This window comes from Sander lucioperca, chromosome 1 (genome assembly GCF_008315115.2).
Source record: "Sander lucioperca isolate FBNREF2018 chromosome 1, SLUC_FBN_1.2, whole genome shotgun sequence".
Lineage (NCBI taxonomy): Eukaryota > Metazoa > Chordata > Actinopteri > Perciformes > Percidae > Sander > Sander lucioperca.
The window spans coordinates 51,018,423-51,037,320 of record NC_050173.1 but is presented as its reverse complement, the minus strand read 5'-3'; the positions used below and the strand labels follow the sequence as shown (position 1 = coordinate 51,037,320).

Here is an 18,898-nt window from a genome sequence, read left to right as displayed (position 1 = left end):
AAGATAATGGAACTATGACTTGAAATAGTAGTTGTAGTAGTTCATGGCGTAGCAAGGCACTGCAGGGCGTTACGGAGTGTAGCAGGACGTAGCAGGACTTAGCAGGACTTAGCAAGGCAAATACAAATCCCCCCTTTCTTCCAGGTGAGGTCCAAAGATGGTTTAGTCTGAAAATAGCTCAAAACCAGAGCAACTATGACTGTATGGTATGTCAGAAGCGATGTTCATCCACAGCCATATTTTAAATAACGAGTCAATTCTCATAATTACTCATAAAGTGTTGATTTAGGTTTACTGTAACCGGTTTGTCCGGTTCATTTAGTGTATATACTGGCCAAATAATGCTGATGTTTCAGTGGTTGTTTCAGGTCAGTTTTCACATTGAGCTGCTTTTACTGTGAAAAAATGAACTTGGAACAAAAGAAGAAATCCCACACTCAGCTCTTGCTATAGCATCTCCGTTTATTTACAACAATCCCTCCGGACCTTCATCAAGAGTATTTCAAACAACAAACACAACCGGGCTACAATACATTTACAGCTAACAATATTAGATCATATATTTCCTTTTCTGTTTCTGAAACCTATCTACATGCAGTTGTGTTTTCAACAATGTCCAACTGTCTTCCAATCTGGTCTCTTACCACTAAGGAAATTGCTGAACCAACAGCATGACTATACAATCAAGCTCTCAAGATCCACAGTAATCTTACAAAGTGGTCTCACCAGTACGCCTCACTAGGTCAGTCTCACAGGCATTCATTCCAGTCCCCCCCCATACAAAAACTACTATGGTCAGAAATCCTTTTTTCATACATACACCAAAATTTGGAATGACATTCCCCATCACATCAGAACACTGCCATCCATCACATATTTCAAAAAGGCATACAAACTGTTCCTTTTCAACAGTTACACTTGCACTCATTGATAGTTCATGTATTGTCCAAGTCTGTATTGTTGTTTTTAGTTGTCTGTATCTGTCTAGCCCATGCTAATGTCCTGTACAAGTGTTTCTGTCTTCATGTGATGTAACTGTGTTCTATGTTCTATGTTTCTGCAGAACAGAAACCTGCTGGAAACCAGTTTTTAAACTGAGTCAGGCCTGTTTAAACTGTAACTAAATGTTACTTTTAATCCTTTCCTGTATAATAAATGAAATGAAATGAATGAATGAATTCCCCCCCCCCCCCACCCCCACCCCCCTCATTCTGTGTCCCCAGGTGTGGGACAATAGACAATGACTTTTCAATAGGAGTAGCTCTCAATCAACACATGTGTCACTCTGACACTCATACAGGCAATCAACATCCCAATTCCCAAACTGTAAAAAAATAAAATGTGAGTATCACATTAAAATGTAATGATGGACATCAGTGTGAAAGCGAGGAGAGTGTGGTCTGTTACATGGACGAGAAGAGAGGGAAGCAGCAAGAGAGTAAGTAAATAGAGAAGGGGCAAAACAGAGACAGAGTGACAGAGAGTGGAAGTGTGTGTCTGTAGCGAGAGAGAGTGCTACAAATTGTAATGATGCTGGTACAAGTCACATAAAAGCTACAGTGTTCTTTTGAAGCTTGCACACATACAGTACATGAACTCAATGTGTGTATGTTTTTCTGGTTTAAGGTAAAACTGAGGCTCCCCATGTGTGTGTGTGTGTGTGTGTGTGTGTGTGTGTGTGAGAGAGAGAGAGAGAGATAGAGAGAGTAAGAGAGAGAGAGAGACAGGCCTAGTTTTTAGTTTGTGATCTAGGCCATTATCTGTGTTAGCACTGGTGGGGCTCCAACAGGCTCTGTGGATCCTGCATAACAATGCCTTTTATGAGCATGTGTGTGTGTGTGTGTGTGTGTGTGTGTGTGTGTGTGTGTGTGCCACTGTAGACTCACACGCCACACACGTATGCGATCATGTGTGTTAACGCCATTGTGCCATACATGATGTACGCATGCGCCTCTGCGCCTCTGCCTTTTGTTTCTTGCCACTGAGTTTGTGCCTGTTTGTTAAGACCGCTCATGTGTGCGTGTGTGTGTGTGTGTGTCTGCATTTTGTAGAATGTGTCCTCGTATGTGTGTACGTGACTCTTCACGTGCAGCTGTGCGCTCTTGCTGTATCACCCCCGTCGTCAGTCAACCCCCCTCTCCAGCAGCGCCCTGGGGGCCTTCATTATGTAAGAAAGACATTACTGCAGAACAGAGGCAGGCAGCCCTGATAACTCTGGCAGCCCCTGCTTCAACACAACCCGCTTAGGCCTCCAAAACACACACACACACACACACACACACACACACACACACACACACACACACACACACACACACACACACACTCAGTCAAAGCCTACAGCAGCGGTGTGATCAGGATAATGGTGAGGATTGAGGGCCTGTGATGTTTGTGGGCAAGCTTGTTAAAGAATACAGGAAATATGAATAAATCATGTTGTGCAATTATTATGTACATTCTTCTATTTTCTTCCGTATCAACTTCTCTCATTCCCTTCATGATCTAACTCACCTCCATCCACATATCCGTACTCCCATTCAAACTCTCCTCCGCCTTTTAATCTCAAATGTTATCTGCCATATTTTCTCCCCCTTTCCTTCCTGCATCATTTATTCTCCTCTGCCTCCATCTCACTACATCTTCTTCTCACTCCCATCTCCTCCCTATCCTTTCCATCACTCCCAACCTCCCTCTCTCCAGCGGTCCCCTTCCCCCTGGCCCACCGGCTCACCATGAAGGAGGTGTTTGATGCTGAGGGCCGGCCGCGGGTGGACCTGCTCAAAGCTCACCTCACCAAGGAGGGCCGACTGGAGGAGGCCGTGGCCCTGCGCATCATCGATGAGGGCGCCGCCATCCTGCGCCAGGAGCGCACTATGTTGGACATTGAGGCGCCAGTCACGGGTATGGTATAGTGATGGAGAACAAAGGAATGGAGTGTAAATTAGTCTGTAATTGTGTGAACAATTACAGTGCAGTTGGAAGAAAATAGGAGGAAAGCTAAAGCTGATATCAGTCACTGTAATGGAATAGCTTGACATTTTGGGTAAAATGCCAATTCGCTTTCTTGCCAAGAGTAAGATGAGAGAATTGGTACTGCTGTCATGTCTGTGTGGTAAATATGATGCTACAACCAGCAGCCACTTAGCTTATCTTAGCTTATCATTAACTCTGGAAACAGGGAAACAGCTCTCTCTAATTAACGTGTAATATTTTGTTTGCTTGATCTCTACGAAAAAACGTCACTTTGTCGTTTTACGGGGGGGGGCGCTATGTACTAGACCATTTAACGGCCAGACAGTCCTGTACATATCCCCCGTAAAACTGCAAATTCGCTGTTTTTAAACTTCAGTTTTTGTACAGATTAAATAAACAAGATACAATGTCAGTGAGCTTTACTTGTGTAGGCAAATTTTGTAACTTTTGGACAGAGTTTAGCTAACCGTTTCCCCCCGTTTCCAGTCTTTATGCTAAGCTAAGCTAACCGGCTGCGTATCAATCTTCTCATCAAACTCTCTGTAAGAAAGCGAGTAAGCGTTTTCCTCTAAATGTCAAACTATTCCTTTAAAAACAGTTTGCAAAGCTCCCATTGGGACTACCTGCACAAACATGCTAGAAGTGTTTATATATACAGTATGTGTGTGCATTATAGTCCGGATCGGGCCGAATTTTTCTGTCCGAGCCCGGCCCCGCGTCCGACAGAGCCGTGACCACACCCGACCCGAGCCCGACAGGCATTAAGATATTTATGTCCGAGCCCGACCCGAGCCCGACACAGTTAAAATCTCATTTTTTTTATTAAGCAACTGTAGGAAGGCATTCAGAAATGTCAACAGATGAGGTCATCAGCACACACGGGGCAACAAGCGCACGTTAATAAGAAAACCAGGGGAGACTCGTTACCTCCAGGGCCAATGTTATAAAATGAATAACTTCGGGGTTAAAATCCCGTTTCTGGTGAGCAAATGCATGAACTTGGCTTTCAGTCTGGAGTTTATTTCAGACACCACACACACTGTGTACAAAACTTAAACTTATTCCACCAACTCTGCTCTGGTCACATCTACACTTCTGCTTCCTCTTTCTCTATCTCTCTTCTGCCCACTTTACCACACACACACACACACACACACACACACACACACACACTGAGCTATTTTAAAGGAGCCGCAGCACCATTTTACAACAAATGCCTTATCGCGCTGATGTGACCGAGCCCGATTTCTAGATTAATAATTCTAAGATTAATTCTAAGATTAATTTCTAAATATCTGTCCGAACCCGGCCCGGCCCGTCGGGTACCGTCGGGACCCGTTGGGACCCGTCGGGCTCGGGTCGGGTATCCATGCATTAGTGTGCATGAGTGACAAGCGAATAGATCACACACTTTAACAGTGAACGCACAGACAGCGACAGTCTAACAGAGAGATAGAGAGACAGAGGAATAGCAGAAAGATCAGTAATTATGTATTAGTCAGATTCCATCCGTTGATTCATTAATCATACGTATCTGCCACCCTTGTTAATATGAACTGTTGTTCGGTCGCACTTTACTGAGAGAACCAATTGGCACTTATGCACCTCACAATGGCGGAGCGCTAGCTTTGGTAATATCTGCATGTATTCCCTTGCCAGGGAAATAGTATGAACCGAGGAGAATGTCGAGGGGAGGAAGAGGAGGAGGAGGAGGGGGAGATTGAGATCGATGAAGAACAAAATGGAAAACAAGTTTCTGAGACAATGTCACAGAAGACAGACAAGCAGACAGGCAGACTCAGACACTCTCAACCTATCGGCACTGCTTGGTTTATGTACCTGTGTATCTCTGCATGTTTGAGTGCGCGTTTATGCAAATGCCAGCGGTGAGATAATTCTGCGTGGGACGTCGCACCCACGTAGTGTGGGAACATCGCTCGGCTTTCACAGGTACAGATCCCCGGGGACAAGGACAGGCAGACAGGCAGATGGAGAGACAGCCGATCATAAGCTGCTTAGTGCAGAGGTTCTCAAACCTGCTCATTCCCAATGAGCAACACATTGATAGGTTTCCAAGTTTGTCCACTTCTACATGTTCTCACCCAGAAACACCCACCCCAGAGGATTGTTTTCTGTCTGAGGTAGCTATGATTGGAAACAGCCTATAGATTTCAGAGATAACACTACAGAAAAAGAGTGCAGGTTCTTGTTGGGAGTTTAGCACTTTGAAGGAGTCTCTCTGGAAATGCTTTTGGATAGACAGACTAGTGAACAGACAGGCAGGTAGATGGCTGACATATGAACTGACAGGCTTTTAGGGAGTCACACAAAGGCTTCTGGGAGAATACTGAGGCAAGTCTGAGGAGGCAGAAAGGTACGGCTCAATTTCACCCACGCCATTTTGCATTCCCAATTCTCACTTTGAATCAAAGTGGATGTTTAAGGGTAGACACGAAAACAGACATTAACACGGCAAGCAGATGGAGAGACAGACAGACGTAGCCGGCCAAGCAGATGCAAAATGGCCATTGTAAAATAACTGCTGAGAGGAACTATGACATCAACTAAAAGTGAAAGGAGAGGCCAGACAGATGGTGAGGGAGGCGGATGGGAAGATGTATGCTGGCAGATCACACAGACAGACAGTCCTGAAGTCTTTCAAAATATAAAGTGAAGCATGTGATGCCTAGTAGAATTTAGATCCAATACTCCTGGATGTGACTTGGAACAAATCTGTTGAAAAATGGTTGGAAGCACAGCCAGTGAACTGTGTACTGAATCAGATTTAGAGTTAATCACAAAGGTACGTTTAATAGATCATGAATAAGAACACAAGGGTGCTGTTATTTTAAAACAAACATGATTTGTAGCACAGCAGTAAGAGATATTAGAGAGAGAAAGAAAGAAAGAGAGTATTAGGGCACCAGTTAGCAATGTTTCATTATCAATTCAACTGCCAGTAACGTTCTTAATGACTAATGTTAATGAAATGTTGTAAAATGCCAATCACAATTTCCCAGAGCGCAAGGTGATATATTCAAATAGCTTATTTTGTCTAACTAACAGTCCAAATTCCCAATATATTCCGAATAATTTTAAAATTAGACAAAGAAAAGCAGCAAATCTGCACATCTGAGAAGCTGGAACTTCTTTTTTTTTTTTTTTTTGCTTGAAAAGTGACTCAAATTAATAATATAAATAATAATAATACAAATTTTTAGTCAATCAACTAATCAGTTGATCAGCTAAGTGTTTCAGCTCTAAATAGTGTGTAAGCATAGAGACCATTAGCATTTAAGACATTTTGAGAATATCAGTATAGATTCTAAACATGCGACCCCTGGTGCGCTCCTTTCCTGACTAGTAGTAGTAGGTAGTAGTTAAACAGAGACCTCAAAATAATTGCAGTAGATTCTTTTAGGATATTTTTATCCCTTATTTTCTGTTTTTTTTTCTTTCATTAGGCAGATGACTGATGTCTCTAGAGCAGCAGACAGCACAGATATACCTCTGCAGATGCAGATCAGGCCATATGGAGCCACTGAAGCAAAGACGGTCCCGACGTACTTTCACTCAATTGTGGAAACTTAACATGTGGCAGCTAAAAACGATGGTCTTTACGATCCTAACACTGCTGCGTGCTGTTTCCACAGTGTGTGGAGATATCCACGGCCAGTTCTTCGACCTGATGAAGCTGTTTGAAGTGGGAGGTTCTCCTGCCAACACGCGCTACCTCTTCCTAGGGGACTATGTGGACAGGGGCTACTTCAGTATCGAGGTGAGGATGGACACTTTATCTAGCACTGCACATACTTCACATAAGCCTGTATAAGAACACATCTCTATTTCACTGGGTGTGTATTCACTCAAAAAAGTTGTAAGCTCAGTGTAGTGTGTATACAGTAGGCTTACAACTTAATCAATGTCCATTATACTGTATATGAAATCTATGATACAGTTTCTAGTGGTGAGGTTGATTTCACTACGGAGGTGTACAGTTATTACACCGGGCTGTATTTAATGTATTATAAATGTACAACAGGCTACTTGATATTGGCATCGACACACCACAATGTGTGTCTGAAAATGTACAAAGTGATTTAAAATTCATGGATGACTCAAGGTCAGTTATCACTAACAAGAGTATAACATGGACACTGAGCAGAGATAGTATATCCTGTTTGAACATTTGATTCTGTAAAACAGACGTGAGTGCAATAAGGTATTTTTGTAATTACTTTGTCTGGCAGAAATGCACCACAGACCAGGTGTGTGACTTGAATCCATATAATATAGGCACATGCATGATAACCTATGTCAGATTGCAGGGACCCAGGTTCCATTCAGCCAAAGATTATTTGTTCTAGGAGATGGATCAATCCTAAGCGGAATGGATAAGCACATAAGAAGCTGGGTCCAAACTAGTTTAATTATAGCCAGACAGATTCTTTTAAGAGGATGGAAAAATGCAGGGGTGCCGTCAATCCAGGAGTGGGCCTATGAGATAGCTAGGGTGGCGGTGTTTGAAAAAATGTCATGTAAACGGTTTGCCAGATTGGATGTGTATACTAGAAAATGGGGAAAGTACCTGAGCTTTCTGGAGAGCTCCTAAGAAGCTTTTTGCTGGGGAGAGACGTGTATGATGGGCTTATGGTGTTGTCATTATACATATGTTTATTTGGTTTATGGTTTGTCTATTTTGTTATTATTTTGTTGTATGGTCTTTAATATTGTGATTGTTGTGTCATCTTTTCTTTGTTTTTTGTTTGGGTAGGTGGTAACGAAAAGTGTGTATATTGGGTATGTTCATGTTGGGAATTGTAGGTATTGTGCGTTGTTTAAAACATATATAATATATATACTGTAATATATATAATAATATATAATAAAAAAATGTCTATCACAAACTAATACAAGAACATGGTGAATGTCTTAGCTTGTTGAGCCACTTAGCCACCATGGTGTGAGGGATGTCTCATTGACATAGAGTGAGTTTGGAGGGGAAGGAGCAAGAGTCCCTTCCCTTGGTACCCCCTCGAAAACGAGATGATACATCTCAAGGGGTTGATCCTAATAATAAACAAATTTGACCAGAGGGATTTTTGCAGTTCCTAGAACATAACGTTCCTAGAACCCTTTTTTTCTCGTGTTCCAACTGGACCAATTTGGGGATTATTAAGTTCCTCTGACCGCAGTTCCTGTAACTCTTTCAGCTCCTACTTCAGGGCAGGGTCTTTTCCCTTTTCCACATAGGAACCCTTAGTGACCTAACAACGTCTGAAACACAAACAGTACATATTCTTCCCTGTCTGTTGCAATTCGCCTACATATGCTAACTCATAAGACAAACATCACAGATTCAACCAGCTTATTGTTAATGCTAGTTAAACTTACCCGTCGTTTCGTTTGCCTGTTGCGCTCTGCTCTTCTGTCTTCTTCCATCATATTAATTAGGATCACATTACGCTGGAGCCTTCATCTTCTGTGTTTCTCTGTTAAGTACTACAGCCTAGTATTTAAACGCCGCCGTTTGAACTCCAATAGCCTCCTCCATGCTGGTTTGTTGTTGTATGTGGCGCTAAAGTCAAGTGACGACGCTATAAAGGCCGTTGCCGTGCTTGCGTCACTCCCTTACCCCTCCTACCAGTTCCTATGGCCACTTGGCCAGTGTGAATGCAAATGGCAAAACCGGTTTTGGTGGAGAGTTAGTAGAACTGTTTAGAAGTGGACTGTTCCTATAACTACGTTCCTGTAACTACTTGGTCGGAAAGAGGCTAATATTTAGGCCACCTACAGTACCTAACACACTTCAAGGGCACATAGACAGGGGAGGTAATGAAGAGCATGGATGATTAAAGGTGAGAGAACACCCTCTGAGCCATTTGCAGGATTAACAAAGTGATGACAGTGAAAACATGTTGGATGATTTTTATATTCTAAAAGATGTTGGACACAGCCTTTTTCAATTCATTTTTTTCCTGTTAACTCAGTCAGCATGCTCTTGTTTGGGATGATTCTAGCCAAAAGCCTGTTTATTTCTAGCTTTAGACCGGGGTAAGGATCAATTAGATTTCTGCTCAGTTCATTTGGCCAGTCTCTAGTTTGAATTTAAAGAGGACTAAAAGGGAAATGTCTCCAACTCTGCTATATGCAATGCAACTAGCAATGATGTGCTAAAGAGAAAGTTGTCTACGCTGTAGTGTGTGGCTTAAAGGAATAGTTTGACATTTTGGGAAGTACGCTTATTTGCTTTCTTGTTTTAGAGTTAGATAAGAAAAAGGATACCACTCTCATGTTTGTCTGTTAAATATGAATATGGAGCCAGGGGATGGTAGTTCACCTTAGCACAGGGGTGTCAAACTTAATTTCACTAAGGGCCACACTGTAAAATGAGTCTCAAAGTCGGCAAATCTGACAAACACTGCTTTTAGTGTCGTGTAGTTGCAGTTTGAAAAACAGTTTCCCCTCTTTTTGGTTATGTGCCCAACTGGGCGGGCCAAAATATATTGTGAACCTAAGTTGATATGCGGGCCCAACCCGTTCTCATTCCGAACTCGTAAAATACGGACGTTTGGACAGTGGCTATCAGTGTCTAAAGCGATGAAAAAAGCGTCCTTCAGCATGTTTGTAGAACGTACCGGGGAGAGCAGCAGCTACACAGGGTTTAGAGAGTAGTATGTAAGGGGGCAATTCCGCGCAGGGAGGTTGGTCGGGGTGGTGGATGGGTCAAACACAGGACTGTCACCCAGGAGACAGGGGTTTGTGTCCCACGTGTGTCTTTAACCGTCCGTGTGACGGAAGCGTAAGCCCACACACAACCTTTTCCTAAACTCAACCGTCCCGTTCTTCCCGCGAGTCACGGAAACGTAAGCCCACACACAACCTTTTCCTTAACCTAACTGCGTCAAAAGTAACGCCAATAGTCCCGACCAAGCGCGTTTAGTTAAAGTGCGTTATATGACGCTAAAGGAGACTTTTAGCGTCAATAACAACGACAAAGACACCTGACCAAGCGTCCGTATTTTATGAGATGGGAGTGAGAATGTGTTGGCGGGCCGGATCAAAGTTTGTGAGGGGCTGGATTTGGCCCGCGGGCCTCGAGTTTGACACGTGCCTTAAAGACAGCAGAAACATGTAGCATATCGTTTGTTTAATCCATACAAAAGCGGAAGTGTTGTAGTTTTCTCTAGCTTAGCTAAGCATAAAGACTGGAAGAAGGTGAAAACAAAAGAATCTGCCTTCCATGCTGGTATGACTGGACCTCACTTCCTAAAATGTCGAACTTGTCCTTTGAGCCAGACAATATAAGAAATGACATATATTTCCAGAAAAGTACAGTATACAGTAAATATATGATCAGCTTAATTTGTTGCAATGACTTACCATAATGCATCATAAATGTACCTCAAATTCTGAAACAAATTTTCAAGTTTAATGATGTTGTTAATGTGCAGCTGCTTACCGCTAACCAGTGTTAATGCTTTCTCTTCCCCGGTGAACCTTTAGTGTGTGTTATACCTGTGGTCACTGAAAATCCTCTACCCAAAGACGCTCTTTCTTCTACGGGGGAACCATGAATGTAGACACCTGACAGAATATTTCACCTTCAAACAAGAATGTGAGTAACTCTTGTGTTTGTGCTCCTTCTCTCTCTCTACCTTTGTGTCAGTGCCTCTCTCACGCCTCACATCTTTGTTGTTCTTCCCTCTTTAACCTCATCCCACCCTAATCCTTCAAATGATATCAGTTCTTTCTGTTAAAGGTATTGTCGCGGCTGTAATCAGCCCAACAAAGTGCTGCCACGAGGGACTAAACACTGACAGATGCATAAACACACCGGGACGCGTCCGAGATTGTATTGCAATGATTTATTCCTCCACACGTAAAATACAACTAGCGCTGCAGTTACCGAATGTAAAGTTACCTTGTGAGATAAGTGCGTTAGTACGGCGGTCAACAGAAATTGTTCGCTCCCAGGCTCACCCCCTCTCTGTCAAAGCCCAAAAAACCCAGGTGGACAGGTGAAGCAAACTAATATGTTATCACTTCTGCTCAAACCGTGATGAAAACACCTACCACCTACAATATAAGCGCACAATATAATAATCTATAAATAATATAAATGAGACCATAAACAACATACAATATGTGGCTCTTACAGTTATTATAAAGCTAAGTAGAGCTGCAGATAACAATTGTTTTCAGTATCAATTCATCTGCAGATTATTTTTTTTATCAATTGATTCAATGTGAAACTAAAAAATACATTTTAAAAAGCAAAAATGTCCATCACAATTTCTCAACCAACAGTTAAAACTCAAATATATGTACTATATGAATGAATGCATGAATCATTTTATTATTGTGCCATGCACACAAAAAGTATTCCCAGCCCAAACGGGCTTACAAGACACCATTACTTATAGCAAGGGACCAGATACCAAAATAGTACCTAATTTTGATTACCCGAAAATAACATGGATGATTCCAAACCACGCGCATTTGCAAGTACAACAAAAGATATGGATCTCTACTTTCAATGAATTTTGGGTGTTTTATTCAGTTTTTTTTGCATTTGAAAAAACTGTTTCGAAACAGTATCCCGACTAAACATTGACATATATAATACCAGTCTATGATTTTCCTTCCTTAAACAAATAAACCTTGTCTTTTTGTGCCATGCTTTAGAGACAAAAGTCGCCAACTTCTACCAAACAACCACTCCATTTGGTCATCATCAGTACACCACAACATTTCAGGATTTTGAACAGACATTTCATGTAAGATGGGTGTTCTTAACTCATCATAATAAGATCAATACAAAAGAAAATGTGATTCATTCTCAACTTCTCCTAATTCACATAGTTAGCGCAACCTTTTAACTTCTTGGATGTTTTTGAATCTACCTACTTCAAGGGCAAGGGGAAGGATTCCTGTTCTCAACTGAGCCACCAATGACCTCTGACTCCTCGATAAGATTGCTGTAACATAAAGTTCAGGACCATAATAATGTTTGATTTGAATATAAGTCTCCTTTAGCGTCATATCTAAACACGCTTTATCTAAACGCGCTTGGTTGGGACTATTGGCGTTACTTTTGACGCAGTTAGGTTAAGGAAAAGATTGTGGGTGGGCTTACGTTTCCGTGACACGCGGGAAGAACGGGACGGTTGGGTTTAGGAAAAGAAGAACGGGACAGTTGGGTTTAGGAAAAGAAGAACGGGACAGTTGGATTTAGGAAAAGAAGAACGGGACAGTTGGATTTAGGAAAAGAAGAACGGGACGGTTGGGTTCAGGAAAATAACGGGACAGTTGGGTTTAGTAAAAGAAGAAAGCGACAGTTGGGTTTAGGAAAAGTGACACGCGGGATGCGATCCCCGGTCTCCTGTGTGAAAGTCCTGTGTTGTTTGACCCATCCACCCCCCCAACCAACCTCTCTACGCAGATTTTCGGGCTTTCATACTACTCACTACCGTAGTCACTCTTAGTGCTATGTCATCTTCAAACCCAGTGTAGCTGCTGCTCTCCCCGGTACGTTCTACAAACACGCTGAAGGGCGGTTTTTGTGTTGCTTCAGACGCTGACAGCAACTGACAGCCACTGTCCAAACGTCAGTATTTTACGAATTCAGAGTGAGAATGGGTTGGAATATCAGTGAGTTTATTTGTTTAGCCTGTCATCATCCTCACTAGTTGATGATGATCTATGTAGAAGACACGGAAAGAAAGAAACCACATTCATAGATACTTCATATAGAGTATCACTCTTACCATAGCCCCATAGTGCAGACCACTTCAACATGTAGAGAAAATCAAAGCTAACCCTGCCATGCCTAGTTACAGTCGCTGAGGGGGAGGGGTTTAGCAAACAGTAGTCTATATCGACGATGTTCCACTTCCAGGATTGTTCAGGTGCCGCCGGAAATTCTGCCGGATGTCACGCTTTTTAGGCCAGATTTCCGCCACTTTCCTCTTTCTTTGTGTTGGCGTTCTAACCTCTGGTGGATTTCTGAGGACTATGGTTAACTGCTCCTCAGATCTCTGCAGGGTAAATCCAGACAGTTAGCTAGACTATCTGTCCAATCAGAGTTTTCTGTTGCACGACAAACAACTTTTGAACGTACACATGTTCCACCAAAACAAGTTCCTTCCTGAGGCTATTTTGCAGAGGCACCGTCATTTAGTCCAGGGCTTAGCGCCGCCCAAGACGATTGTGATTGGTTTAAAGAAATGGCAATAAACCAGACAACATGACATCATGACTTCGCATAAACATACACGCCACTTTGTTATCTGTACGCATTTTGAGCTATCCGCGTGTATGTCTATGCTGTATACAGTGGACGGCAGTCTGCAACGTCACAGCGTAGCCACGTGGCGTGTTATCGCGAGGCTACGGTTGGGTTTAGGAAAAGAAGAAACGGTTGTGTTTAGGAAAATAACAAACGTGGAAAGGAACCGTCACACGCGGGACACGATCCCCGGTCTCCTGGGTGAAAGTCCTGTGTTTGACCCATCCTCCCCCCCGACCAACCTCCCTACACGGATTTTCGCCCTTTCATACAACTCGCTACAGCGTCAATTCACACGCAATCGCAAGGTAATGTAAGTCAATGGAGGCCAAACGGCGTTGATAAACACGCTAAAAACTGAGAATGCGTCTTGATAACATGCCAATAATGGCATACGAATTGGCGTGTCATACATACGCCACATCATGAGGTCAGTCTGAACCAGAGCACGTTTTTCTCCCATCCCGGAATGCTGTGTGGACTAGCCAGACCCTCCTCCGCAGCGCTGTGGAGGAAGGTCTGGCAATACGAGACTAAGCAAACAGTCACTTGTTGCAGATTAATTTTCTGTCATTCAACTAATTGACACATCATTAACTGATTGTTTCAGCCATACACTTAACATTTTCTGTAGAATCTCCTCTCCTCCTCCCGCTCAAGGTTCCTCCCCCGTCCATTCATCCAGGTTGTATCCTCCCTCCTTCCCCACACTCCCATCCATCCTTCTTCTACTCCTTCTCCCCCTCCTTATTTCCTATTTCTCTCCATCCATCCTCCATCTTTTCCTCCCTTGCACAGTCTCTCGCTCTGTCCATGTGACTCTCCTTGCGTCCTGTCCGAGAGTGGGTGATTAGCAGCAAATTAATTTGGCCCTTAATGATTGGCTCAGGGACTTGCTCCTCTGTGTCTGATTGGCCAAGGGACAAGGAAGCTAATTTCCCCTGTTGCTTGTGGCGAATAGTGGTCGCCCTCAATTACCATCTGCTGTGTGCGTGAGTGTGTACGTTTGTGTGTGTGTGTGTGTGTGTGTGTGTGTGTGTGTGTGCAAGATTATGTACTGTGACTGCGTGCATGTGCAAGAGCATCTTCATAAATGTTTAAGAGTCTGTGTGTGGAGGGAGCTGAAAACTGGTGAACTAGCAATAATGAGTTCTTGCTCTACACAAGGCAGATGGAGAGGTTGACAAACGCACTCCTTGTCGTCTCACACACCCATTCGCACGCACAAATGCTTGGCTACTGTACACTAGTACTCTACAATATTGGCTTTAATTTGTGTACGTGTTGTTTTCATGTCCTCACACACTCCTTTCTCCTTCCCATCTCTCTTTCCTCCTCCCTCTCTGTGTCCTCTCCTTCCCTATCTTAACCTCTCCTCCTTCTCCTGTCTCCTCCCATCAATCTATCTCTCTTTATGGAATTATATTTCTCTCCTACCTATTCCCTGCTCGCTCTCTTCCAAAATCCACCCTTCTCTTTTTCTTTTATCCTCTTCTCTCTTTCTCGTCTCCAATCTCCTTTCAGCTATTTTAATCCTGTGATATTGTTTTGTGTCAGATGTATTGTTATGCCCATGTGAGAAATGTACTTTAAAGATGCTGTGTGTTGGATGTCTTCATTGATATCGCTGCCAAATCAAAGGAGTTTCTTTTTATAAAGCAAAGATTCATGCTCACAGTGACGGCTCGATGCTGCTTCATGCTTATATTTGGGTCAGATTTTGTTTAATTGAAACAGAATCGGAGTCTTTGCGTCCATTTGTTGTCTGTAATAGTATGCTATCTACTGTAATATGGAGCATTTTTTCACCAATGTGCACGTCTTCTCTGGGAAGTAGCGGAGAGAAACAGGTCAAATGTGAGTGCTAGAGAAGAGATGGCCATATAAATTAATAACATGCTATGTGAAAAACCTACATGTTACCGCCTTTACACCCAAGTGAACTGAATTATGTCTTTAGAGGAACCGTACAAGTCTGTCTTTAGAAGATTGAGTTCTTCAAACCGTCCATGTAAAAGCTCCATGTTTGTTTGTTCTCTGCGTTCCTTGTTGCGTTGTGTTTTGGTGCGATATCTAACAGTCACACTCTGAGTGACAGGGACTGACTGTACGTTTGCGGGGATGGTGGCTGTTCAAAGCATGTCAAAACACATTCAGGAGCTTCTTTTTGTCTCTAGCTTTGAAATATCTCTCCACCTTTCTAACCCCCTCCAGGTAAGATCAAGTACTCGGAGCAGGTGTATGACTCCTGCATGGAGGCGTTTGATTGCCTGCCCCTGGCAGCCCTGATGAACCAGCAGTTCCTGTGTGTGCATGGGGGGCTTTCACCAGAGATCCACACGCTGGACGACATCAAGAAGGTACAAAAAGAGGCACAAGCACACATACAATTTTGAATGAATTAACAATACTGCCCTAATAAGGCACAGGAATTTTTTGGTTAAAATGAGTTAAGATCTGAATCTGGCTCTTTGACATCTGTGTTATTACGTTATGCAATAAAATGTATAATTTCTGAGAAAACATTTGTAATTTACAGTAATTTCTAAACAGAAAACCTTAAATCTGTGGAATCTAGAAGCCTCTGTCAAATACTCTGCTACAGAGAAACAACAAGTTAGACAGCTAAAGCAAGAGAGCTATGGTAATGTTTAAGACTCCCTTCAATGAAAATCAAGATTTCAATCTTTTTAACCTCTACATATGATGTTTTTTTTATATGCTAGAAGACATATCACAAGCAAAGAAAGCAGTCAACACCATGGTTGAGCATTAGCACCTTGAAACAGCAGTATACCAATGACGGAATCAGACAGCCAGGGTTTCACACGTCACATTAGGAACAAATTCTGTTAACATACGGGGTGGGGCTTTCCATAGCACAACGCTACAGCGAAACAAGGAATATCAGAGGAGATGCCAGGTGTAGCTACATACTACAATGTATATACAATCTGTATTTTTGCAAGCTTAGTTTCACTATTTTCAAGGGGCAGAGGTAGTCTGGCTATTACCAGACCAAGCTCAATCTTTTCAGATTGAACATTAGTCTGGGGAGTCTGCTCTGTATTTTCTACTGCACAAGAGGCGTGATCAACGGGCATAGTTCAAATGACTCTGTACGCAATTGGATAGTCCTTCAACCAATCAGACCAACGATCCGGGTGACTTGGCAGCTACAGCGGCATCAACGGGTTGCTGCGCTTTGGTGGCCGGCTTGTTGAATGTAAACAAAAAGCTGCTTGGTCGCTTCTCTATCGTCATCGTGTTAAACCCGCCAATAGCGCGCCAGGTGGATAAGCCAGTTTGTCATTGGTTCCCGCAAAAAACAGAAGCAGGATAGAAAGATGTACAGGTCTCCAGCCTGAGCTGCAGGGAGAAATCAAATCGCCGGCAGATCGGGCTGGGTTTACCCAGTCTAGGGGCAGAGGTGTATCTATTATATAATACGTAATAAAAATGTGAACGTACTGTAACATCGTAGCAGATATTGTCTGTTTCACAACTACTACTCCCCAATAGCTTATGTAAACCCAAACTGCGGGGAGTGATGAGGTCGGAGTCTGGCCGCCAAACACAATATTCTGCTGTTATAATAAACATTTCAAACGTGAGTTGTCTGACTGAAATATATTAATAGTAGAAGGAGAGACACCTAGCAACACAGATACATTTAATTAGGGCCCGAGCAGTGAAACTGCAAGGACCCTATTGTTTTTGGTCAGATTATTATTTTTCCGATTCCTTCGTCGCATTTTTGAGGGGGTTAGAATGCACGAAAACTCACAAAAATTTGCACACATGTCACAACTGGTGAAAATTGCAAAGATTCAAAAAAATTACACATATCCACCACTAGGTGGCACTATTGCAGAAAAAAACGTGTTTGGCCCTATAACTCCCAAACTGTACGTCACACATTAAAAGTTATCCAAAGAATGTTTATAGGATAAAAATTGCGCATATTACGCACAAACAAATTTGTGTAGCTAAGTATGGAAACACCAACTTTGCCATATCTCGACCAAAATAAATGCTATCAATGCAAAACTTAAGATTCTTGTTTGCCATGACCCTCTGGAGGTGTCCCACACATTTTACGAAAATTGTCCACTAAGGGGCGCTACAAGTACATAAAGTTTATATCTCATGAACGGCTCATCCGATTTTTACCAAATTTGATGGGTACCATCTAGGGCCACTCCTGAGGCCACCCTTACAGTGGGATACTGATTGGTCAAAGTGGGCGTGGCCTATGGGACCCACATTTGGATTCACCACTTACACTATTGTGAATAACTTTAAATTTACAGGGTAGATGTACAATGGGTCTTGGACCTCACCTACCAAAAATTACACATGTGGACCACTAGGTGGCGCTATAATGACGTCAAACGTGTTTTTGCCTATAACTCCCACAGTACACATCGCACATTAGAAAGCCTTACATCACCGTATTCCTTGAATTAAGCTGAATCACATGATATATTTATATATATATAGCCCATTTCCGCTAAGAAGTTTTTTCGCAATATCGCGCAATGGGCAAAACCAACTTTTTTTAACTTGTCCTAGGCCATGCGACCAATCTGCACGAAACCTGGTACATAACATGTCCAGATGGACCTGACCAAAAGCTATCAAAAGAATTTTGCTACATTAAAGTATGCCCATTTGACGACCAAACTAATTTTCCTAGCTAGCTACCACACACATCATATCATATCTCGGCCAAATTAAATGTTATCAGCAAAGAACTTGAGATCATTGTTCAACATCCCACTACAATGCTCTGTACCAAATCTGCCAAAGATCGGCCATTAGGGGGCGCTATAATCAATGTTTATTTGTTTTGGCCAATAACTCAATGCATTTAAATGGGAAATTTGCAATTGCAATATCTCTGCCAGAGTAAATGCATCAACATGAAACTTGTGATGCTTGTTCGGCATGCCGCTCTGAGGCTCTCTACCAAATTTGGTAAAGATCGGCCATTAGGGGGTGCTATAGTCAACGTAGACCAGTTTGGGCCCTTTTACCCCTTCTGAGGTCGAGCATATAGGTCATATACGACGCCAAATGTCACTTCTGATTCATAACTTAATAACTTTATAATTATAACTAGTAGAAACATGCAGTCTTTTGGAGCTAAAAGCGAACAGTCGCCCCGTTCTGCTGATGTCTTTGTTGTCTTCCTAGCCCTTACAGAAGGTTTTGTATCCAGCCTAGAAGTCCAGAGTTTTTCGGGGTCTTTGTGCCATTAATCCATACCGTTACATCCAAGATTGATACACTGTATGTAAGAAATGTAAATAGTTTGTCCTTTATATGAGTTATAATGTTCAATATGTTTATTTTTGCACTGGATGACTCCAAATATATAGAACTGTTTTAGACAACACAAATGCTTGTGTGGCATTGCTGTGTGTGTGATATCAATATATATCTGTGAGATTCATGTTCCGTTTTATTTATTTATTTGTCTTTATGATCCTACAACCTTTTTAACATTCAAGTGACCTCAATGCAGCACAAATATTCTAATAGCCCAGTTTTTCCTGAAAAGAAATGATGTTCATAGATTGACTATGGACAACAGGGTTGATGTTTTACAAGCTTTTATAGAAAATAAAA

General features: G+C 42.4%; 1 protein-coding gene across 4 annotated transcripts in view; it reads left to right on the top strand.

Moving 5' to 3' along the window:
• ppp3cb (protein phosphatase 3, catalytic subunit, beta isozyme) overlaps positions 1 to 18,898 on the top strand; it is a 52,383-nt gene that overhangs the window by 12,934 nt on the left and 20,551 nt on the right. For all 4 annotated transcript variants that reach the window (XR_004898391.1, XM_031280069.2, XM_031280066.2 and 1 more), the window contains exons 2-5: positions 2,701 to 2,901; positions 6,627 to 6,751; positions 10,480 to 10,591; positions 15,479 to 15,624. Coding sequence is in view for 3 of the 4 variants with exons in the window: in XM_031280069.2 (XP_031135929.1) it covers positions 2,701 to 2,901; positions 6,627 to 6,751; positions 10,480 to 10,591; positions 15,479 to 15,624 (584 nt within the window). In the remaining variant the exon portion in view is untranslated. The remainder of the gene's footprint in view (positions 1 to 2,700; positions 2,902 to 6,626; positions 6,752 to 10,479; positions 10,592 to 15,478; positions 15,625 to 18,898) is intronic.